This window comes from Platalea leucorodia (genome assembly GCF_965183815.1).
Source record: "Platalea leucorodia genome assembly, chromosome: 5".
Taxonomy (NCBI): domain Eukaryota; kingdom Metazoa; phylum Chordata; class Aves; order Pelecaniformes; family Threskiornithidae; genus Platalea; species Platalea leucorodia.
In genome coordinates this window covers 86,000,859-86,025,940 of record NC_138827.1, presented here as the reverse complement: position 1 = coordinate 86,025,940, position 25,082 = coordinate 86,000,859, and the positions used below count along the sequence as shown (strand labels likewise).

Here is a 25,082-nt window from a genome sequence, read left to right as displayed (position 1 = left end):
ATACCCAGGCAAGTAAACTTCCCACAACCTGAGTATTTTGAGCTCTTCCACTGGAACAGCCTGCAGAAAATGGTAAAAACAAATATTGTCATTTTTTAAAATAAATGGATTGACGAGGACTGTGCTAAAGAAAGGCAAACTGATGAAGCATATGCAAGAAAGGCACAGGGCTCTGAATCACGCTGATTAATAAGAACTCCAGAGCCAACATGAAGGCGATATAGTCGTCCCTCAAAGCTAAGACACTTTTTTGCACAGTCAGCAAAATTGTCAGCCATGTTCATGAGACACTTGTCATGACTAAGTCTTTAACTAGAAAGTTAAAAAGGTGACCTTTTCTGCTAAGTGATAGGGAAAGAGCCAAGAAAAATGCTGGCGTTGTGTGATGCTCCTGCACCATCAAGCAGGATCAATGAGCCACAGCTGCTTACACAGCTTTGAAAACACATTCAGTGTTTCCCTTGCCTTAATGTTCCAGTTCATGGCCATTTGTCAGTTTTAGCATCTTGCAAATGCATTTCACTGATGGAGGAAGGGGTAGTGAACGGTAGGTTTTGAAGTCAGAGTTGCTTCACTGCACAAGGAACTAGCAAGGGTTGTGGAAAATCATCCCATGTTCCTCTGCCCATGTAGTCCTTTGTATTTCTGCACAAAGCCCGCATAGCACAGAGCACCCTCGCTGCGCTGCGAGCACCATCCCAAGAGTGCTTTGCAGAGGTGATGTACATCCTGACAGGCAGCAGCGCTACTGTGCCATAATCCCTAAAACAGAGCATCTTCAGGAGCAGGATAAACAGCTAAATATTGACTTCAAGATAAAAAATGTCCATCAACACCAGGGACCAGCACTTATGACGCTGGCTCACGCTGAGCTCAGCCCAAACCCAGGGGCATGGTTCTGAGATCACGTGTCACACTACTGGAGCAAAATAAAGCTTATAGGAACAGTGTAATTGCTGATATGGAAAAGAAGAGTATAAAAATAGATGGCAGAAGTTGCAATAAAGCATATTAGTTATTTATGCATTCAGTACAAGCCCTGTACAGGCGATGGAAATTGGGAGGAGCAGTAGTGGAAATTATAGGGTAAGCACATCTTAGGATAGTCCACTCGAGCAATTGACTGAAATCTGGCAGTACGGCTCTCCCTGGATTCCAGAATCAATACCTCATTGCAGTAAGAGGTTCTCACCTTCTAGACGTATTGCTTGAGGCTAACAAGTGCCTGTATTAGTTAACACTAAAGCCATAGCTTCTGAACACTAAATGGGAACAAACCAGCCCCCTTTCATGGCCGTGCCATCATCCTCCTTTTCCTCCCCAAGTTTCTTTGCCTTCCCACCACTCCTTTCTACAGCTGGTCCATATTACCATGTTACCACGTTTTGAACTACATCCAGAAAAGAATCTAGTTAAGTAAGTGATTAATTTCATCTATTTTTAATCAAAAGAGGGGTTAGCTGGCAAAGGAACAAGCTGATGGAGACAGAACAGATAAGGGAAGTCAAAGCGGCTTCTTTTGGGAACAGCAGTAGCATAGAGTTTGTGATGCCAGGATGTTATAACATGATCATGAGTCCTTCCTCACCAGAAGGAGGGCCAACATTCTGGTTATAAATTTAAATCTAGCTTGCATGCATTGAGCAAACAACAGTATTATTTCAAGCCTTTGCTAGTCCTACCTGTCTGCTATGCTCCTCTGCCTTTCCATGACAGAAGGAAACATGTGCCTGCATCTCAGTAGTTCCAGTTCCTCCCAATACAAAGGCACCATCACTGTGAGGCTGATGCCAAAAGAGAGGAAGAGCAAATAGCTTGGGGAGGGCAGCCCTAAACCACTGCTGGAAGATGCGTAAGAGGCTTCATCTTCCCCCCTAGCAACTGTATTTCTTACCCAGACTGGAATCTCCCATCATACTTAGTATTTTGCATTTCAGGACGCATTCCCACTGGCCAAGACATTTAAGTTTAGCTCCAGAACAAAATAAATAAGGAGCGACCAGCTATTGGCTTTTCTATAACACTTGAAACAGACCGAAGAAGTATATAGTAGTCATTCACATATGGAGTTGCTTCTCTAGAAAAAGCACACTATAAATGAGACTGGGCAGCAGTACTGCTACGTTTGTCTGCTCCAACCCCATCACTGAAGTTTATGAAGCAACTAATTTACGTTTAGGACTCAGCCATATTCAGTAATCCAGAACACAGACACTGTTGACTTTACTAATAAGATTATTCCTCTAATGTCTACATTACTCAGCCATTTAACACAAGTCTGCTATTTGAGATGGCAAGAGTAAACTAGGAGATGCTGATTAGAGGCATATGAAATTACACTTCTAGCAAATAGCATGCTTTCTTAAAGATTATACAGGATGTTCTATACAACTATTCACAAGACTAAACATAGCCATAAAAGCTTGTAACAAGCAATGGTTGCCTCCTATTTGTTCATTTACATCTTAAGGCAGACAATGGACCTTACTGCAGAATGACACTGCACAGACTATATTCCCTTTAGCAAACATGACGACTGTTAATCTTTAAAGAATGAAGATTTTTACAACACAGACTTCATTTTACACTAAGTAAAACCCCTGAATAATCAAACTTCATTTTACGCTAAATAAATACCCTGAATAATCAATATTCTGCTTAACACAAAGAGTATCTGTAAAACATAAGGCAAGTACAGTTGATAAAAATTCCCCTTCATGGAACTACACTGCTTTTGTAAATGTAAAGTTTTACAACACATATTGAGATATAACACCAGACAGTGGAGCAAAGTAGCAGTTCATAAGCACCCATTTATAAGTCAAATGAATATCTGATAAGGGGTAGGCAGAATAGGTACAGGTTTAGCCAGAGGTAAATATTAAAGCAACTGAAAAGAGATTTCTAACAGAATGGTAAATGTAACTGCCATTCTAACATTCTTCTCTTTGCTTATTACAACTGTACAGTGCAGCAAACGTTTAAGTTTCGGTGTTTGGTCAACAAGTCTCATTGATTCCTCCTAAGGTTCCTTAGCCCTTTTCCCACAGTTGCATTCAGCTCCCATGTAAAATAAACAAATAAATAAAATAAAATCAAGCCCTGTTCTCTGAACTTCAGATACCCAAATCTTATACAGGTCAAGGATGTTTTTGTTACCACACCCATTTTTTTTTTTTAACCTCTCAATGCCCTTTGATCAAGGGCTGTTACAATGGCGTAGGAAGAGCTTTGCTACAGCTGATATTATCTGCAGCACTAGCAGCAGAAACCTGAAACATTCATGCTGCCAGCTGACATAACATTGGGTTTCTGCAAAGAACTGAAAAACTTTTAAAATAATTTTAATCTGCATAAAAATGGATCAAAGAGGCAAAGACCAAAATAAAACCTCTGTTCTGAGAACTGAACATTTCATGTTCTCCCTGGTGCAAGAAGAAAAAATGGAAAAAAAAAAAAAAAAAAAAAAAGAAAAAAAGAGGCTGTGATTATTGCAAAACCATTACAGCAAAGGAGTTACTATGCTAGTATCTCATATAATGTGCTAAGCGATTTAATATTGTGCACAGTAAGCCTCAACACATGAGGGACATTAGTAGTATTACTGAAAAAAAGAAAAAGCAAAAAGAAGCAGAGAACACTGATGTTTCCCCTTCTCTTTTTGAGGATATATTTTCTGTATTCTTACACAGCGCTTACCCCTAGAGTATTTTGCTTATATTCTCCTATTGCACTAAGCTGCAGTGCATTATGGCTCCGCAAATGCTGGCTGTTTCAACTTCTTGCCAGGGAAAAAAGCACACACAGGAGCAAGCCTCTTCTAAAGAGCTAGCTTAGATCTTAATACATCCATTGCTTTGCTGAAAGTTGAAGGAAGCAAGGTCAAATAAAAGTTCCTTATATTCAGTGCAAGTGCAAAGGTTTGTTATCATTCTTACTTGTGGAGGAGTTTATTAATTGTAGACTGAACATGTCTCCCTCACAGGAGAACGCTCACCTTTCCAATGTTCCATTTCACTGAGTGATGCATTTCACCATCATTATGTATAAACTTCCCCTCTTTATGAATATTCAGACTCCAGCAAAGTTAAAGAGGAAATTTGCAACAGTATAAAATAATTGTTTCCAAGTTTGTGCTCAAATCCTGTAGAGAACCGTTCTGGGATATAATAAAAGTAATTTAGTTTTATCAAATCACTTCCATTTCACATCAAATCTACAGTCCACACGTATCGTAGAAGCTTACAGTCAAACATGAAGAGAAAGCAAATGCCACAAGTCTCAAGCCTGTTCATGTTTAACCTTCTTTGACAGAAAGATGTTAAGAATGTAGAAATAATCTCTTAACAAACTAAATAATTTCCCTTAAATGCAATGGGCTAGGCTTCTAGAGTTAGATAACTAACAGGTGCATTTTCTTCCAGGAATTCTCTTGCTGTGTACCCTGAACTAATATTTGCAATAATCAAAATATACCTTGCACAAGAGGTTTGAAAAAAGCTGATTTTATCTCTGTACAAGTTTCTCACAACCACATAAATGACCACCCAGTTACTAAGGAAAGAGGATATATCAGAAGGAGAAAGCATTTTGGCTCAAACCCCTCCTTCCCCACAAAACGGGCATTCAGATTTTCACGAAAAAGCAATCTACATGTAACTATTTAAGTTCCCATATTTTAATGAAAGACACAAAAGTCAGAAATCTTTGCAGAGAACAAACAACTGGCAGAGACTCTCACATTCAATCCAAAATGAAGTATTAAAGATGTCACTTCTATAGCAGCAACTTGATTCCACAAATTTCAGTTGTTACAGCAAACACAGTAATCATTTATTTTTTATATTTTGATTAAAGTTACCAGACATGGGAACACTTGCCTTAAAGTGAATAATACATAGTGACTAATGACAAAGATAGCCTCTTCAAGTGATATATTGCAAGATTTCTGTTTTTTAAACAGAATCTCTGCATTGATCACAAAAATCACACCTGTTTTAGAGACACTGATGAATACAATTGTGTTAACAGTGTAAGACAACACAGTATGGATAGAAAGCGTTTTAACTGGTAAACGAAGGATTCCAAGTTTCACCTTTAACAGTATAGCATACTACAGAAAGCACTGCAATATACACCACAGCTTTTCCTTCAAGATTTTGCATGTTAAATTGTTGCATCTATACTGTTTTCCATCACTGTATGTTAAAGCTTAAGTTTACTACCTCATTATTCTATTATACAATTTAAGTTGCAGCCAGCTTAACTCCATTATGTCATTATATCTGCAAACAATTCAAAACATTCCCACTCTGATACGCCATATTAGTTTGAAACATTAATAACAGTACTCTGCCTTATTTTTAATTCTTTTCAGAGAAATACCTACTCTACTTAGTCTTTAAAATCATTGCTGAACACTCAGTGTGTGGCTGAACAGAAATAGTGTAGAGCTAACAGCTACCTCAAGGGTTACTGACACAACTAATGATAACAGAGATTTAAATTACCTTCTCCCCAAATTCCTCCAGAATAGAAGGATTCCGAAACATTCCCTCTCCGCCCCTTTCACTTCGAAATAAGTATTTTTTTATTCACTTCTGACTGAGATTCTTCATTACTTAATGCCTGTGCAAATGGAGAATTTGTCTTTTATACCTCCCCTTCCCAAGAGACTGAACATTTTCAGGGCAGTGAGTGTTTTCAGAGAAGAAATTTACTATGTACAGCCTTCAAGTTTTAAATATAAACCAATGAAAATGAAGGCACTCAATGCAGTTATGTATGAGCAAAAAAAAATTATATTACTGAGAATAATAAGCCCAAGTCACAAAGCGAGACTATCAGCAAGTGTGCAACTGGGAATAAGGTGAAATCTCATTCTTTTACAGCTTTGGCTTGAACTTGCCAGAAAGAAGCTTTTTAAGCATTTCAGAATTTTTTCCTTCTGGTGGTGAGGGCCATCTGTCATGATCTGAGGAAAACAAATAAAACAACATACTTAGTTGATTGAGAAACTACGCGTTTTACTTTTGTGTCCTCCTATTGCCCAACTTCAGTTACTTGAAGGGCGTTATTTTGTAGCCCATTTCTTACCGGGTATTTCTAGGGTATGGCTATATAAACTTTGGCCACCATCCACGACCATGGTTATCCCAGTTATGTAAGAAGCAGCTGGAGATAGTAGGAAACACACTGCAGGAGAGATCTAACCAAAGAACGACAATTTTAATCTTTCTTAAACTGCTGGGAATTGTTCATGTCAAAGACGCTTGTAAAAACTTTTACAGACAAGATATCACAACGTTTTCTACCCAGTAATGAAAACCATAACAGTCTTAAAGCCATCTTTCCAGCCACAAACATCAATTACATAACAGATGAAAACCAGCAAACTCTCAAAGATCAGCATCAGATGCCAAAAATCAAACAAAAAAGTTGACCAGTTTATCAAAGATGCACATTCTTGGTGGAAGAGAGCTAAATACTTTTAAGATACACTTTCTTCACATTAATACTCATTCTTTCAGTCCTCCCTGCTGGAAGTCAACCTTTTCAGGAGCCAACGTCTACTATGAAACACTTCGGCTGTAAGAGGCATCTAAATTAAATTTTCAGTATAACAGTGACTATTGGTTAAGTCTCCCACTTGGCACTACTACACATTACTACAAGCTTTTTTCTTTTTTAATATTCCATCACAGTGCAAAAATAAGTCTTTTTTGCTCTCCATATAATAAAGTGGCTTCAAAATAGAGACACAGAAGTAGAAATATCACAAATGTTCTGGAATACATTACCTCCTCAGGAACCGCTGACCTCTTGGCAGGAATCTTTGGTATGCTCTTTAACCACATCATTGTACCTTGTTCTCCATAGTTTGCAACAGCAGTTTCTGAAAATACTATTCCCTATTTTAAAACAGCATAGTGAAAATTAAGTTCTCTTGCATATGTTTAAACTGTAATCATTGTAAAATGGTGAAGTTGTCATTACTGGGATTTTCTGTGGGATTAAACTATCTAAACAGCACTTGAATGCAAGTTTTTAAATTTAATGGAATAGTATAATTTATACAAGAAGGTAATTTGGCTCCTAGCCACATCTCTATTCAAGCACAATAATTCAGATTATTTCAATTCTCCACTGTCACTTCAATAACTATAAGTGGAGAGTATAAAGAAGAAACTCAAAAGACTCTTTTGAAATTACAAGCATTTCACATTAGCTTACAGCAGAAAACTACAAAGCCCCAAGAACAAGTTCTTAACAGTTTCTTGTAACCTGTAAGAACACTAGATTGATTGTATTGTGAATTATAGAAGCAGACAGATTTCAGTCAGAATTCAGACTCTCCCTACTTAGCTGCTATAGAAATGGAGAAAGGCGACCGTTTTTGCTCTGACGATGATACAGTCCAGTTTAGACTTTAGAGGGAAGATGAAGACTACAGCAATGGGAACATGAGGTTACATAGATTAGTTATGACAGAACCTTTGGAACTCAAGTTTAAGTAAGATAACAAAATTTGAATTCATTCATGGAGTATATGCTAAGATTTATCTTCTAAGATATCTGTGAAATGTGAGTGACTATATTTTGGGAGCTAGGGAAGTAACTCATATGTGAAACTATTTTTTTTAGAATGCATGTTTCCGTCTCTACGTACCCATTCCCTACATGTTACTCTGCTCCTGTGAAGCACTAACAGTTTTGTAGGGTTACTACAGACCTAGTGTGTCCATAAAGGTAACAGAAGGATATAAAGTATTACTGCAACTACAACATGGATTTTTTGTTACCAGCATAGTAACAAAGCTAGAAAATACTTCTGAAAGAGCCAAACCACTGAAGTGTTTGCTTGTCAAAAACTTCTTGACATGTGCTATAAAGCATAATTAGTATGACTCCTTAGGTAATTAGCATGCCCGAAAAATATATTCACATAATAATGCTGTCTTAATTACTTACTTCCCCAAGACTTGATAAATCAGAAAAAACAAATAAACAGGAAAAAACAAGCCAGTAGATCTTAACAAGTCTCCAGAGGAGTTGGGCCTTAGAGAAGCTATGTAAGAGCCATTACCTGAATGATCATCACACAGTTGCCATTAAGCATTCTGTGCTATGCCAAAGAAAGCGAGCCAGATGTTTTAGGACAAGAGGCACAACAGGATGTACAGACATCCTACAAAGACAGTAGAAAGATCCTCCTAGGGACTAGATAAACAAATCTGACCCTTAATTATACTGCGAGATAAGATAAATTCTGAATGTAGAAGTAGCTGGACAAAGTTTACCTTCCCTCTTCTGTTTCAAGGGAGTAAATGTGCAAAATAAATCGTGGTTAAGAGTGAAGGTTACACAAATCACAACAGACCACACAATCTCAAATGTCAAAGCTAGGGCTTCTACATAACCTCTATATCTGCAGCACCATACACTAGAAAATATAGCTGCTCTTTCCATACAGTTATTTAAAACAACTGCTACATGCTACCTACTTCCTCAGAAATGTGGCAGGCGTATTTTAGCTGACCTGTATCGTGGTTTCCTGTCTGCATATATTTGATAAGAAAAAAATCAGAACACACATTTTTACATATAATTTCTTTGAGAGAAGGCCCACTCCAAAGACAGTCTTTTTATGCCTAAAACTAATCTAACTTAACATGTAGAAGATAAAGTAAAAGACATTATGTGACACATTCAGAGATTTTCAAAATAACTTTGTAAACACAGGTGGAAACCATCAGTGTACCTGAACATCAAATAGAAGAAGTTTTGTGAACTCAGAAATAATGTAATCATTACTGAAACACAAAGCATTCAGTAATTTTATGTCAAGGGTTTGTAAGACAGGTCACTAACTCCTCCCAGGTATCACTTCATTAAGCTAGGAAAAAAAACAAAAGTGACAAGACAAAGTAGAAAGCAGAAGCAATTTTATGCCACATCTCTGGCTCATCATCCAAACAGTACAAAACACTCTCAAATGACCTGAAGAATGTAGATAAGGGAATTATTTATAAATAAATACATAAATAATCCACAAACAGTTACAGGCTATAGATTTTAAAATCGCTTTTGGTCTGAAAAGTTCTAACCATGAACATGTATGATGGCTAAGTTTAATCAGATCATTTGCCATTACTTACAGGAGCAACGCTGTTGATTCTTACTCCGCTGGGGGCCCATTCTAAAGCTAAAGTCTTGGTTAGGTTATTCACTGCAGCTCTAGCAGCTCCTGTATGCCTATTGAGAAAAGAAAGCAAAAGAAGCACCTGTTCCCTCAGCTAACAGCGCCCAACGTTAATTCTACCGCAGCCTCACTAGGGTAGTCTGAGTAGCTTTCCATGGCTGGACCAACCACCTGAGAGAGATTTTCTAGTTTATAAGTTTGACCATAACTTCACAGTTTAAACAAGCTATGCTATGATTTCCTGTCATTTCTGGAGATACTTATCATCTCCTCCCCAACGTGACATGAGGTCAGCTACATTCTACTGCCGAAGCAGAGTTACAAAATGAAAAACAACTGGAGGCAAAGTTCTAACTGTGTAAAACTATGAAAGGTAGGCTGCACAGATAAAGCAACACTTGGAAGGACAGTGGCCTGAAAAATAATTTACATCTTCTGAGGAACAGGATTAAAAAAAGCCACTATTCAGAAATTACTGTATGTGGATGGAGATAGAGAGGACCATAGGCAGAGTGATCTCATACACCTTGCTGCTATAGGAAACTAGTCTGAACTGATCACAAGCTTGAACAAATGCAACAAAATTGCTGCAGTGATGAATAGTGGGACTCAGAGGAAATAGTTTAGTTCCTTTAGCCTAGCAAAACAGAGGAAATAGATACAATAGCTTCTCAAATACCAGGAAAGGAATAAGAAAACCTTAAGAAAAACATAATAAAACCCAACTTATTCATATGTTTAGGCCAGAAATAACCAACCTCCAGGCACAATATGAGCAAACAAACTTGACTAGTTTTATTTTCACAATTAATACTTATGAAAAACTGTATCAGGTGACTTTTGGCATGAGTGGTGGCGGGACTTTTAAAGGCAAGTCTTTTTCAATAGTACGTTTCTAAAACAAGTATCAATTCAACAAGAATTCAATTTGAAAGTAGTTTTGTCTATCCATTTACATCCACACACAACAGTTATTTGGGAAACTTTTTCCCACTGTTACTCAGAATTCAGTTTTTCATCGCTTGGTTCAACTCTCAAATATAGCTTCAGCCTATTTGCTGTGACAATTCAACCAGACTTAACCAGAGCGGAGACACTCAAATAACTGTAGCTTCAGCACCACCCTGTGGATCTCTAAATTTATTTTGTACTTCCAAGAACAAGCTAGTGAGAAAATATTCTGCTGTTCCTTAAAAATTTTAAATTTTGAAAACTTTCAACCCTGAATCAGGACAAAGAGAGGTAATGTAACATTTGCTCAAATTATGTTTTCATATTTTCTTCAACAGAAATTCAATTTCAAATTAAAAAAAAAAAAAAAAAAGAAAAGGTAGTTTCAAAGAAGAAATTCAGATTTTTTTCAATTAATAAACTGTCAAAATGCAGCATTTTGACAACTTCAAAATTTGCTTTGAAAAGAAAATAACTGAAAAAAAATCATTTTCTGAGCATTGTTTCTCTTTCAACAAATTGAAACTTTTTTGGTAGAAAAGTTTCAAAGCAGAAGACTGCTGCTCACCTCCATTTTGAGGGTAAAGAAATTTAAACAAATAAAGTACACATATGAATATGGAGAGGATGCTGCATTTTCATGCAGACAGCTGTGATCATTTGTGTCAGCATAAAAGAACTACAAACATGGTAATATTTTTGTACCCATGAGCCTTCTCTCAGTCAAGAAAGGAGCAGAGCAAATAGAACCAATTCTCTGCATCAGAGACCTCCTCCAAGAAAGATGGCTACAAAGTGAGAGTAAAAAGGAAAATGGGAAAGGCAGGCATTATGTGACCTGAAGGACAAAGCCAAAACCTGGTAACATACTAGAAATGTTCCTCCTACTCCCCTACTCCCAGTCCAACTCCCATAAATCATTACACCATCAAAACCTGTAAACTGACAGTAGAAGAGGAAAACAACAGGTGCCAAGTTCTTCCAAACCTTCCAGAAATTTAGAGAGAGAACAAGTAAAGGTTATATTTCAGTGCAACTAGTCCCACTAGCATACTATTTCCAGTGAAAGCTTCACTGGCAAGTCTTGCTTCATAGTTTCTTACAAACAAGTTGACAGACCCAGAGATGTCATTTATTCCTGTAGTCTCTACTGAATTAATAAAGAGATCCTCACATATACAGCCAAGTGATACTATTGCTCTCTCTTGAACTAACTACTGTATTTCTATACTCTGCTGCTGCCCAGTGCACACCTTTCTAAAATGAAGTATTTAGAAGCAATTAGTACTTCTAGGGGAAAAATATAGGAAAATGTAAAAATAAAATATATATTACGACATTCCAGGAAACCCATTTCTCACGGCAGCAGTAATGTTGACAATGACTCCTCCGTGTTCCTGCATCCAGGCATTGTACACTGTATGAAGGAGGAAGATAACCTATAAATATCAGAAGAAATGCATACAAATGAACTTGCCAACTGGAAGCCAAATTTCGAGTCTTAACTCCAATTACACTACACATTTCCTGTGCAGATTTAGGTAAACAATCTGCTCTTTGTACCACAGCCTCACCACTGGATTGGTGAGATAACAGGTGTGGTCCAAGTAGGGGTCAATGTTTGTCAAGAAGCCTTCTGGTAGAAATCAAGATTTCATGCTTCCATGTAAATTACTTTCATTTCCACATTCCCAATGCTATATGAGAATCATTCATCATACTTAAATTTAACTTTAAATTTACATCCCTGATGGAAGAGAAATCTTTTCCTGTTACACACAGCGAATACAGGCCACAGAAGTGATTTTCCTATAGTCTTTTAAGTGAGTATCCAAGCCAACTGACTCCCCAAACCTGGCCTTAACCACAAGACCATACTTGCCTAAATGTATGTTTGTATATATGAACAAACGTAACATACAGTTTAATGTAAAGCTTTGGATGAGATTCATGAAAACAAATATCTGCTGTCAGATAAGTGTGTGAAAAAAGAAGGTAGGGAAACTTTACATTTCTTGTCTTCTGGTATTGCTGTAAAAAACAAAACAAATAAACAAAAAAAGCGTAACGTTCAGTCCTTACCTGCTTTGCAGCAGTAGAAGGTCCCTGTCAGATTCGTGTCTATCACAGCATTCCAGCCTTTTGCACGGATGGCTTCAGAAGGACTTGCGAATTGGCCCCCTCCATTATTCACCAGGAAGTCAATCTTCCCATGCAGACCCAGCGTAGACTTCACCAAAGCTTCTACCTGAAATGATATTTGTTCGTGTGGTATGCTGATTAAGCTATATACCCAATTTCATTCCCAGACAGTATTTTCTCTCTCATATCCTTTTCACACATAAAGAGGAGGTACTGGCCTTCAGAGAGGCTGGAAGATCAGCATGACAGGTTCACTCAGCCAAGAAGGATTGGGCTGAGTCCATGCTTACTTAGAAAATCTTCCTGGTTTAATGCAGCTGCTACGTAAAATACCAGCACTGAAAGAAGAAGGGGATTTAAGCCTCTGAAGGTTTGTAAAAACAAACACACACAAAAGCCTGCTACTTAAGACCTACTAAGAATCTCCTGACATTTTTCACAAGGGTGGGGGTGTTCACATCAGATGCTGGAAGAGTTCCATATAAGGTAGCTACTTTGTTTTTCATCTGACCCATATACCTGAGCATTTAAAATAGAAAACAGAAGTCATCTTGTGAAATTTTAACATTCTTATCTAGAAGTTTTGGACATTCACTAAAGCTCTGACATATGAGCTGGCAACAGCCAATCTTCTTACCCAGGCCAAGAAGGTTAGTTTGTTACCCTACAAAACATAAACTCTAAAAAGTGCTGGAAATCCTACAAGTTGTCTTTAGCAAAAGAAAGGTGAATATTTGACTAAGCAGATACCTTCTGTCTATAAGCGGGATGAATACTTAGGATTAAGAGCACTGTCTGGCACTATTTCCCTTCGGCTACTCTGAGGATGTATTAACAGCAAATAGCAATAGACATTTTATTCACTCACTCAAAGAGCTGTCAGTGCAGAAAAGGCGTGGCTTAAGTCCATATGGAAGGAAAGAGATTTTGAGAATCTAGCTCTGACACTGACCTAATCTGAGCTACAGGCTGTAAGCTAAGCCTTTTGCATTGTCTTCTGTTTTGGAAGTACAGCAGTTTCACCACACACACTAAGCACAAGAGAACTTCTGGAGGGGACTGTATTTCAAAGCATTCAAAGATTTTACAGATACCAAAACTGATGTATTTTTCCTATTACAAGGTAGTAGTAAGAACTCTATAGCAACTGCTTAATAATTTAACCTTTATCTCAAGAAACAGGGGAAATGGGACAACGTGACTGTTTCCTGCTTACATTACCTATCATAACTAGATACCATGCATCAGTTATTCCTACTCAAGCATATATAAGAAGTTAATCTAGCATCTGTGGTCAAAGAAGACACAGACCAAAAAAATCCCCCAAAACAAACAGCGGGAGTGTTGCTGCTGCTGAAACAGATTTGACTAGGGGAAGGATATCAATCAACCTTCCTCTGTATTGAGTTAGCAGTAGAAAACATCAGACGTAAGTACAAGCAATGCACGATCTGTATCTCACCAAGAGTGTCACCACCTCAGTCTCATAAATAGTTGCCTTGCAGCTTTTGCTGCTAACAGTTCAGGATGGCTTAACAGGATAGTATGGATCCTGTAAGGATGCACCTCTCTGAAGAAGAAAACCTAAACAAACATATAATGATTGAAGCCTGATTGAAAAACTAATGCCTTAAGAAAATAATTTTGATACCTAAATCACCATCTTTGAGTTCTGAATGTCATCTTATTCCTCACATCAGTCACTGCAGCTTGTGCGATCTGAGGAAAAACTACCAAAAAAACAAAACATCTGTGACAGCAGTCCCAAACCCATGACTTGTGAGAACCACCATGCCACAAAGACTTCCAGGTTTGCTCACAACCAGAGAAAATTAAGTTATGTCTCACTAGGCAGCAAAAGTTATGCTTCGCTCAACAATATCAAACTCTCCTCCCTGTTAGCCTGAGATTCTTGCTTTGAATATTGGTCCCCATAAGTATCTGAAGTATGGGCTCATTTATGGAAGAGAAACAGTTTCAGTACAAGGAATGTTTGAACAGACTAAGGCTACTCAGGCTGGGGCGGGGGGCAAAGAGAGAGAGACAAAAGGGAAAATGCTAAGAATTGTAAAAAACAACAACAACAACAACAACAACAACAAAACAACAAATGACAAATTAACAGAAGAAAAATCCACTGAGAACAGACATTACAAGGAAGTTTTCAACAGGTGGACAAAACCTGCTTTGACATATCAATTCAAAATGGTTCACATGCTGTATCTTAAGAAACTCTGTTGTTGTTCCTACTTGTCACACCATATTCTCAGTGCAATAAAAAAAACCAAAATCAAAAAAACCCGCATATCAGTTCTGCTTTCCGAAAGGCAGCAAAGGCTAGCAGGCTCTGCACTGACAGCTCAGATGGCTCCAGCTGTAGCAATCTTCACAATGTCTTCTGTGTTGTCAAGAAAGCGTCGTTGCAGTGCTTCTCCTAATTACAGTAAACATGGTGACAGCAGCCACCAGCACAGTGAGAAAGAGGGTCTGGTAGAACACATTTAAATCACAGTGAGAACTAAAGAAGATTCCCTTATATTCCTAAATAGTCAAAATCCACATGGAAAGAACTTCATAAAAAAGCTACTAAAGACTCTCTCTGGAAGCAAAGCAAAACCACGGGTAGAGCTAATAGTTTAGGATGTTCTTCTGAAAAAAACTGAAAAGAAGAAAATCAGGGACTTCAGACACAACCAGAAGACTGGAGCTCTTCAATAAGGACCTTTTTTTGTGTGACTGCAACTCAAAAGTATTATGCAGTAGCACACTTTCACAGCTGAGATGACAGTACTCGCTGACATGGAGAAAAGGTACAAACGTCCATATGCATTCACAGGTCACCTTGAATTTGAGTAAAACTCTACAGGCAAACTACCCACTACAGCATGTTAGAGATTTGCTATTTGGGGACTACAACTAGTAGGCATTCTTGCACAGTGATAATAGGTATTTTTACTTTTTGTTATTGCTGTGTTATTTTAAAGTATGACAACAGGAATCTCTTATCCACAGCTCCCCACCAAGCCACAGTCTTCCACTGCAGGCTTCACACAGACAGACATTAAGTATTTATAAACCAATTGAGACTATGCTAAGCTATAAAGTTTACTGGAAAAGAAAAGCTACCAGTGAACTCAGACACAAGGTAAGTGCTAAATAGTACCCCCTTGGGGTCTGGTCCAGCAGCAGTTGTTGCTGGAGCTTGAGGATGGAAAGGGGACACTGCACAGAATTCTGAATTGCTGATTTCAAGAAGAGCAGTGGCCTACTAGAAGTACAAGGTTTTATCTTCCACTTACCTAGATATGTCTTCTACTTATCTAGATGCCAGTTAAAGAAATGTTTGTCCAGAGTATGTAGCATAAAGGGTTTACAAGGGTAAAAAGTTCCTCATGTCTGTCTTTCCCCCATCAATAGATTTGCTGTAGCTCAACCTTTTAAGACACACGAACACATGCTTCCCCTTCCCAACACCTAAAAAGAGAAATAGAAAGATCTTTTCATAATGGAAAAAGGATGGGGTATCTCTCCTCCACTCTGGCCACCATTACATTGAGGCACTGGAATTAATTAATTAGATCCTTGGATTTTGGAAAAGCAGCTTGGTTTGAAAAGACACACACACACACATACACACAGAGCTGTCTGGCCTGCATCTCAACAAGAGCAAACTGACCTGCTCTTGTTATATTCAACACATTACGTGGGTAGTGCTAGAAAATATCCAAATAATTAAAATCGCTTCAGCTGCATAATCACTAAGAAGCAATACTGATCACTACACACACTCCAGATCACAAGATAAGGGACAGGTGCACAATCACTGCTTCAGGATAAGGCCCCATGAAGACAGAACATAGAAACCTCAGGTGCTCTTATTGGCATCCCAGAACCCTCTACTCTTCCACCTTTAAAAACAAAACAGGTTTGTTATCCTTTACAAAACACTCAATGGAAAACTAGCCAAAAGCAGCAGCAGCAAACTCGTGACAGAAATAAGCCTGACAGGTTATGCAGTGGTTGAAAATCCTCCATCAAGAAAGATTATTTCTTGAACATTAAATGAAAAGTAAGCTTTTCTAGAAAGCAAGAGGGCCTCTGAGGATGAAGATTAAGACACTTAAAAATGTGAATTCATTAGTTCCCATGATATCTGCCATCAAGCTCCTGCAGCAATTAATTCACTGTACCTTCTTTGTCTTTTCCTAGGCCAGAAAGAGCTCTAAGACATATTGCACTATACCATGAGGGATGAATGTTCTAATGCTTGAATTTCACAGATCCGAACTAGGGCACACAAGAGGAATAAGCTGTCATCTTCAAAGCAGGTCAGTGACTTTAATAATCGCAATAGGAGGCAGGGAAAAAAAAAAAAAAATCACCTGGTAATTTTGAAAGCAGTTTCATCTTTCTTAGATCTCCTCTATTCAAAGTCCCTCCCTCCAGTTTGCCTGATTATAAAATTAAAACCAGGACAAAATTCATAGGGGCCTTTAGAGAAATGCAGAATAACTGATGGAGATGGAGGCATTTAAAAAAAAAAAAAAAAAAAGACATACTACAGTAAGAACAGATGGCTTGTTCCTACAGGTGATCACAGTGACTTCCTTTAAGAGAAAGATTTACTCTTAAGAAAGGTTTCAGTGAGATGTCAAAGAGAAGGATATACTAAATGAATTATGTCGTTCTTCAGGAAGCTTCCTGGGCTTTGTAGCTTGTGATGGATAAGTTCTGACATCTAAGGAGGCCTGAACTCCTAAGTTTTTTCCCTTGTGAAACATTTACAAGGTCTTTCTCCTTCACACATTCTTTGGTACCTGGTATAAGAGCTGAGAAAGAGGATGTAATGACTCACAGGGAATACTTGTAGAGGCTGTCCTCTCTACCCAACAATGTGCTTCCATGAATTTCTGAGGTAAATACTCTTCACTCATACTAAGCTGAAACCAGACAATGAGTTGTAAAGCTATTAATGAGTAGCATACAGAGCCAACACAGTTGTACAAGTCTTGTTTCTTTCATGAGGGAAGCCTAAAATTTAAATGCCTTCTCACTCCATCTTCCACTGTAAACAGGAAGCTACTCTTGTATTTGTGAAAATGCTGAAGTGAGTTATATTGCTGTGTTGCCTCTGCTCAAGATTTACCTCCTAGGCTAGAAAAATCCTTCACTACATCTTTTACCAATCCCTGTTGCTAAGACTCCAAGTCCCAGGCACTAAATATTAGGTTAAAAATGGAACATGTTTTGAAAGTGGATGTATGATGCTCTTTTAATAGAAGTAAAAGCCCAAAGGTATTTTTCCTCTAGTCTCTGCAAGACAATCAAGTGCAAATTAGAAAAAAAGTATTCGCCATTGCTACTCTTAGTAAATATAATAAATAAGAAATAGTGAGCAGTGGGTTGTGGAAAATCTGCCACATCCCTCAGTTCTGACAGTTTTTAGCAGTGTAAGTTACCGATTGTTAATTTAAGTTTACCTAGCTTCAACTTACAAACACTAAGTACCTAAATGTAAGGAATTGCTATCCTCAATGCAAATTTAAAAGCTGAAAATGTGACCCACACATTTCTGGCCCAATAGTAATTTTAGAAATGAAGTAACAAGTGAACAGGATTTAGCAATCTTTGAGAATCTCAGCATTAAAGAACTAATGGAGGAGGATAGAGCCAGAAAAACAAGAGCCAAAGAACAAAAATCACAGGATGTCTCTAACCAGTAAAAATATCTGGTTTTGGAGATGGGCATCTGGAATGGATAAATATTTGTTTAGTGGGTACACTTGAGTTCTTACATTAACATGCAACAGAAATTGCATTCCTTATTCAAAACCTCCACAAAAGGCTTATGAAATTTTCATAGTGGTTTTTTTCTAAATAGGACTTCAATAGAAAGAAGTAAGAGCAGCTGGAGAACTGAAGTGAGTCAAACTATAAGACTGAGTCAATGACTGAAAAATTCAATACCGGAGTTTAATCTACCTTATTCCTCTGAACACACTTTAATAGATACAGATATGAAATTACAAAAGTTTATGATAACTTCCACTGGCAGGAGACACCTGATGCAGGCTTCTCCAATATCATATGAAAAGTTCTAAGAAAATTCTGTTGTGTCTGTAAATGAGTATAGCTTAAAACTAAACTGGAAGCAAGACAATTCTACGATTAAACTGCAGGGTAATAGCAAAGACAGAAGTTTCTCCAAGTATCAGCATGGCTACCAGTAACACAGAATAATGCCTAAACGCTTTACACAGCATTATAAAAAAGGCTTTAAAAGCACCTTCAAAAAAGTTTCCAAAGCCATCTAAGACTGTTTTGTCAAATATGTATTTAGCCACACTTAATAAACGGGAAACAAAGAAGGAATGGTAGTTTGTTTAGTGGAGGATTACCTCATTTCACCATCCAAGCCCTCTACCATCTCACAGAACACCACAGTTCCCACTAAATCATTTTTAAACTAATGCAGAAATAAGATTCACCTGCAGAAGGTTATTAAGCATGCCAGAGTACTTTCTGCAAGAACACTGACATGAAAGAAGGCTTAAGCCTTTTCTCTCTCTTTACCTCTTTTCTTTCCTGTAGCTTTAATCATGTAAGTTGCTCTCTGACATCTGTCATAACCTATTATATCGCACTGCTGATGCTAGTAAATACAAACCTAAAATTCACTGGTAGGTGAAGTGACACACTGCACAGCCCCAGGGTTCATCTCCTTCAGGAGAGAAAGTCTAAGTATACCACTATAAATATTTTATGGTATTTATAGTTGTTCCATGAGGGAAGAATTTTATATTTGCTTTATGGTTGTATATTAGGATATTTCCAGAATCTGCATAGCTACTGAAGGTCATTAATATTTCTTTAAGTTACACTAGAGTTTAACTGAGACTTTGAAAGGTTAAGAAAAATGTAGCAATCAGCGGTTACTGGAATATTTTCTAGCTTCAATAAGTTAGAAGTCCAACCTGATGCTGGACTTTTAAATGTTTAAATTACACAGATTAAAAAAATTAGGAGATGAATGCAGACTTCTGAAAAACCTGGATTAAATACTTTTGCTCTTGATCTTCCATTTTTTGTAACATGAAGAAAAAAATAAAAACCTCAACTGGGATAGTAATAGAATTTGTAATGAGGCACACCTCAACTTGTAACCAAAATTGAAATACGGCTAAAAATAATAATATCTGTGGGGTTTTTTTTGCTTTAGTACAAGCAAAACTGACAATGCAGGGCACTTGTGTCAAGTCACAAGCATGCTATGACTTCCTGTTTGAGGGAACTATTCTGAGGTCTCCATCTTCACAAGTTAACACCCCCTCATTGCTGTCACAGAAGTATGACACAGAACCATGCTAAGTGGGCTCCGGCTTGGCTGTAGAACATGCCAGTTCCAAGGCCTGCTTCTCCCAAAAATATCTGAAATACGTATGCATGGTCAGAAAAATATTTGCAATTACAAATGCTTTCTTGCTTAGGTAACGAACAAGTGGTCTTCCCTTGGAAAGCACATCTTCATCTAGATCAATATGAGTGCTTTACTTCACCTTTCCCCTGATCTAAGCCACTTCTGAGAGAGCCAGAGATGATTTTTGGAGATCTGAGAATTTATACACACAATATGTTTTTGACATGTTAAGCCCCAGAACAAGATCACTAGTCTTTACCTCTTCTTCTTTGCGGATATTGCACTGTATGGGAGTCACTTTGGCAGGACTCATGGAAGAAAATGTGTTATTCAATTCTTCTGCAGCAGCTTTTAATCTGTCAAATTTACGAGAAGCAATAACAACACTGCAACCTGTAGAGACAAAATTAAACATCCTTCAGCTAACATAGTTAAAATTACAGTTATGCTAGTTTTTTAATAACATCATGGAGATATCTTGTAGGATGTGTTTATTAGTCACTGAGTAGAAGATACAGTGTTGAAGTTCTTGCAAGAGAGAGAAATGACTGATGGCAGGTGCTTCTTAGCAACAAGATCCCACTGTGCCAGGAAAAGAGCAATCAAAAAAAATGTCCACAAGGTTCCCTCTCCTTCCTGCAGAAGGGAAGATAGCCTGTGAGTTGCAGAGTCAGCAAAGTAGCTTTCAGACATCACTTTTGCTGCCTCTGCTCACAGCTGCCTCATTTATCAATTACGTGATTTAAAGATGTTTCAGCAGCTCTTGATTACAAAAAAATGCTTGCTCCTAAAACCACAAAAATAATCTTACTGTATGTCTGGCTGTAATTTTTACTAGTGGTAATGTAGAGCAAATGTAATGCTCTGCTTTTTAACCCTATAGAGTCTGAAGGAAAGGATGATAGCCTCACAAGATTAATTCCTATCTGCAGACTACAGACAGCAGGAACAAAGGCTTCCCTGTGGCACCACCACACACTGTAGAATCCTGGCTCAGAAAGGAGGGGAAAAAACTAGGCAGGAGCTCAAGCCTTCTGTTTTTTTTCAGCATTTGGAGGCAGGAGTCATTCTACAGAGAAAAACAATGCAAGTGCCAAATTAATAGCAAGCACTCACACTACAATCAGTCTAGTTTCTTCTGTCACACCAGCAGATTAAGGACAGCTTTAAGGCATCAGCAATTGCTACTACACAGACTAAAACAGACCACACCAAACTAATTCCTAGTGCAAATCCAGTAGGCATGCAATTTCATATCATGGATAAGCAAATTACTAGCTTCCACTGCCAAGGAGGCAAGGAGGTCTTCATCCCAGTTCCCACCTTCCATAATCTCAGCATCCCAGCAGAAGCCATGCCTTCCTCATACCAGCTCTGCTGCTCATCTGCTTTAACATAAACCAATTCAACACCCTCAAACAGCCAAAAAAAAAGGTTAACATCTTGCCAGGTGTTTTTTTTTTTTTTCTTTGTTGCTATTTTACTGAGTGGAATTTGGCCTCTCGTGATCAAACAAACACCAGAATCAACTCCAAATAACTAGTGGGAGTAAAGAGCAGCAAGCTGTTCATTTGGCTCAGGCTGTCTTGTGAAACTATACATAAAACTAAAAAGAGAAGGAAGTGCTGCAACTACATAACCGTAGGAATGGCAGCTTCACCTTCCATCAGTGGCCATCTTAAAACAACACATGTAAAGATATTAGTCTCTGAGGTCTCCTGATTTTTTAAATTAAGAACTCCAGTCACTTGCACAACCACCTGTCTAACACAGAGTGGAGTTCGTAAAGTGGCACACACAATTACTGATTAACACAAGATACTAAATCACAGTAGCACAGTTGTATATCAACTTAAGTGCTTATTAATACACACACTAATATAGAATAAGGTTGAGTAAAAGACTATATTTTTGCTAAATACACTAATTGGGGGAGGGGGAGATTCTAACTCACTGAGGAACACTTGGTACCTACTGTACAAGCTGACGCTACTTCACTTATTTTTCTTCACAAAGAACAACCAGACCATTTCCTGATAGGGTCAGGGGGAAAAGGGCACAAGTTTCCAGATGAAAGATTTAAATCTGTCCAGAAGGCTTCAAAGGAGACTGGTTACAAAAACAATGTACATCATGACTGTATGTCATTGTCTGTCACTGCTCCTACCAGCATTCTCTGTCCAGCCAGACCTGCTCCAAAAAAATACAGCCTAAAGCACAAGGTATACATGGAAATAGTTCCCAGACATCTTCTTGTCAGGAGGAGCCAGCAAGTCTGCAGGTACGGAAGGTACTTGTACACATCCTTAAGTCTTAGACAGACTTAAGCCTGACTTCTTGTCAGGAGGAGCCAGCAAGTCTGCAGGTACAGAAGGTACTTGTACACATCCTTAAGTCTTAGACAGACTTAAGCCATAGCTCTTTCTTCATTTTCTCACATGTGCTTTATAGAGATTTGCAGCTTTGTTTTCTCTTTAGCATGTTACGGACACACATTTTTGTTATTTGTATTTTGCTTGAGAAAAATAATGCAGATCAAATTAAGTCCAATTTTAAGGTAACTGGGTAACATCATCAACCAACAGTGTGATGCTGCTTAAAAAGCACCACATGTAAGGATACCTTAAAAAATACTTAGTTCCCCAGTAATACAAAGGTAACAGAACTAGCCCTCACTTCGGCTCCACAGAGCAAGTGGAAAACTGGTGCGACAAAGGCCAGGAGAGGCAGAGATGTCTTCCAGCACACAGTCTTAACAAAGCAAGCTCTTTATTATGCAGTGAAATGGCGTGGGACACATTTCAACAGCGCAAACCACGGGGAGCGTGGCACCATGAGGCATAATGCTACTGCTGGTATTGTGAAGACAGTGAATCCAATTATTATAATAAACATCCGAAACCAGCCTGATGCCGATGACCCCTAGCACTTACGTTGAAACCTGCAGAAAAGGTGTTGCAAGGTGGATGACTCAGAAGACTGCCTTTCACTCCAGATTTTACCACTTATCAGTAATCAGCACAGGAAGAAAACCCACGAAGTGCCCGCTGAAGATACACTTTAACTTCAGGACATTTCTGTCACAAGCACCGCCAGAGAAGCACCGTTTCTCTAAGCTTACTGTGCAGACAACAGTTCGAAACATACTACTCCATAAGACTCAGTTCAACCAGATAAATCCTCCAGTTAAGCAAGATGAAAACTCACTTAAGAGGGAGTATAAGAGAAAGGGTCCGGGTTTCATGTAACCTCACTTTGACCACTGTGTTTAAAATAGCGCACCTTTTAAGTGCCAGCGGGTCAAAAGACAGCCCCACATTAACCTCACCTCGTTCTCCTCGCTATTCACTGACTCCTGTCACAACGCCGCAACCACAACTCCTCACAGAGCCACCACAACCCCCCGAGCACTCCCCGACCCGTCCCCCGCCTTCACCTCACGCCCGGCCCTGCTCCCCCAACGTCCACCGGGGCTCGCTGCGGAGCCCTCCCGCCCCGCGCCCACCTAGCGCCAGCAAGTCGGCGGCGATGGCCTTGCCGATGCCGGTGCCGCCGCCGGTGACGATGGCCACCCGCCCGCGGAAGAGTCCCGCCGCCAGCAGCCCGCGCACCGCCGCCATCTTCCCCCCCTCACACGGCGCCGCGCACACAACGGCGGCCGCCGCCACCCCCGACACGTGACGCGCGGCCCCGCCCGCCCGCCCGCGCCGGAGCTCAGCGCCGGGGACGGCGAGCAGGCGGCGGCGGCGGTGCCCGGGGCCCCGGCGAGCCGGGTCGCTCCCGCGTCCTGCGGCACGGCACAACGCGGCAGCGGAGCCCCGCGGGCGGAGCCGGCGGGTGACAGGTAAGGGGGGGGAGGGCGGTGATCCACGGGTCGGTAACGCCCGGGTCTGTCCCCGCGGTGGAGGGGCCGTTGGCCGCACTTCAGCGCCGGGGAGGGATCGGTTCCTCAGGTAGCGTCCTGGCGCCTCGGGCTCGCCTCTGCCTGCTGGAGCCTCGCAGCAAACCCACCTAGCCCCCGCCCGTGATCTCAGATGCTTTAAAAAGGGAGGGTTTTTTCGTGTTTTTCTCTACCGTTTCGGGTCACCTTCCACAGCGACGCGGGAAGGCACCCTCAGGGGGATGGGGAGCGGAGCCCGGGCCGGGAGAAGCCCGGGTAATGCTCCAAAGGCGGCATGAACAGCAGAGAACGCTGCGGGTGTTCTGCCGGGGACCCGCGGACGGGGAATCCTCTCTCCAGGCGTGGGCTTTGTCGGGAAGAGGCCGTGAAGGCTGAGACGATACCATGTACCATGTCCCTAATATAGCTGTTTTGTGCTAAAATGCCTTTATGGTGGGTTTTTTCCCACTTAAAATCGCCCTCAATAAACTCAGTATTAATTATTCGGTTAACACAGAAGACAGCCAACGTTATTTTCCTTTCTATCCCACAGTGAAGTGACAGAGCATCTTTGTCCATTGCAGGTGATTTTAACCAGCGCTGATGTGCCCAGGAGCGTGTGTGTGCATGTTCAGTATCTTTCCAGGCATCTCCTCTGTCCTTTTCAATAGAAGAGATGTTTGAAAGTATATCTCAATGTTGTCCTGTTATTTTTGCCTTAGGGGAGATGGCTAATGTGAGAAGAGAGTGAGAAAAAAATTTTAAAATAGACACATATAAGTAAAGTGGGAGAATCATTGAGTCTATTTTGGTTTTCTCTTTTGTTAAACAGATTTATTTACTTTTCCCAAAACGTGTTCTAAGGTTTAATACTTTAAATCAGAGATGATTGTAAGATAACATCTTTATCCTGAAGTTCAGTGTGTTTGAAAGGAAGCTGTATATCCTCCTTTTAAGTGTTGGGAAGGGGAGGCATGGAGAAGTTAACGGAGTGTCCAGACTCATTCAGCAAAGGGTGACAAGACAGGAATGGACTTCTGCATGATGACTTAGGCCAGTGAGGCAACCGTTAGACAAAGTTGCCTTCCGGCTGGATTAATGTTTGCAGAATACTTTAATATTTTAAAGCACAGTATTACTTTCTGGAGGCAAAACGTGAAGCACTGTGGGTGACACTGCAATTTTTTTTTTAATTATCTTCCACAATCTGGAGATTCCACAGATCCCCATTAACTGTCTCTGGCTGCCCTACATATCTTAGGCAGGCCGTATCAGAGTGATCATTAATTAATCCCAGGGAGAAGCACTCATCTGTGCTAGTGAACTAGATCTTCGTATTCCAACCTGCCTGCCATCCCAACTGAGCCGCAGGCCACCAAGCACAATCCAGTGCGCCTCTCTGCTCATATGACTTGCTTGATTTCAGTGTTCTCCCCGGAGAGCATGATCAAATGATTTTTCTTCCCTATCAGGATAATTGCTTGGTTTTT

At 39.6% G+C, this 25,082-nt stretch overlaps 1 protein-coding gene across 1 annotated transcript; it reads right to left on the bottom strand.

Annotated features, from left to right (window-relative positions):
* Window positions 1-4,716: 4,716 nt before the first annotated feature.
* On the bottom strand, window positions 4,717-23,332 carry PECR (peroxisomal trans-2-enoyl-CoA reductase; the record flags this gene model as incomplete). Its single annotated transcript, XM_082311824.1, has 8 exons — window positions 4,717-5,974; window positions 6,097-6,208; window positions 6,801-6,911; window positions 9,159-9,255; window positions 11,489-11,570; window positions 12,236-12,401; window positions 19,972-20,105; window positions 23,218-23,332. 8 exons carry the CDS (start codon window positions 23,330-23,332, stop codon window positions 5,886-5,888), a joined length of 906 nt encoding a protein of 301 aa, XP_082167950.1. The 3' UTR covers window positions 4,717-5,885.
* Between the last annotated feature and the right edge of the window lie 1,750 nt (window positions 23,333-25,082).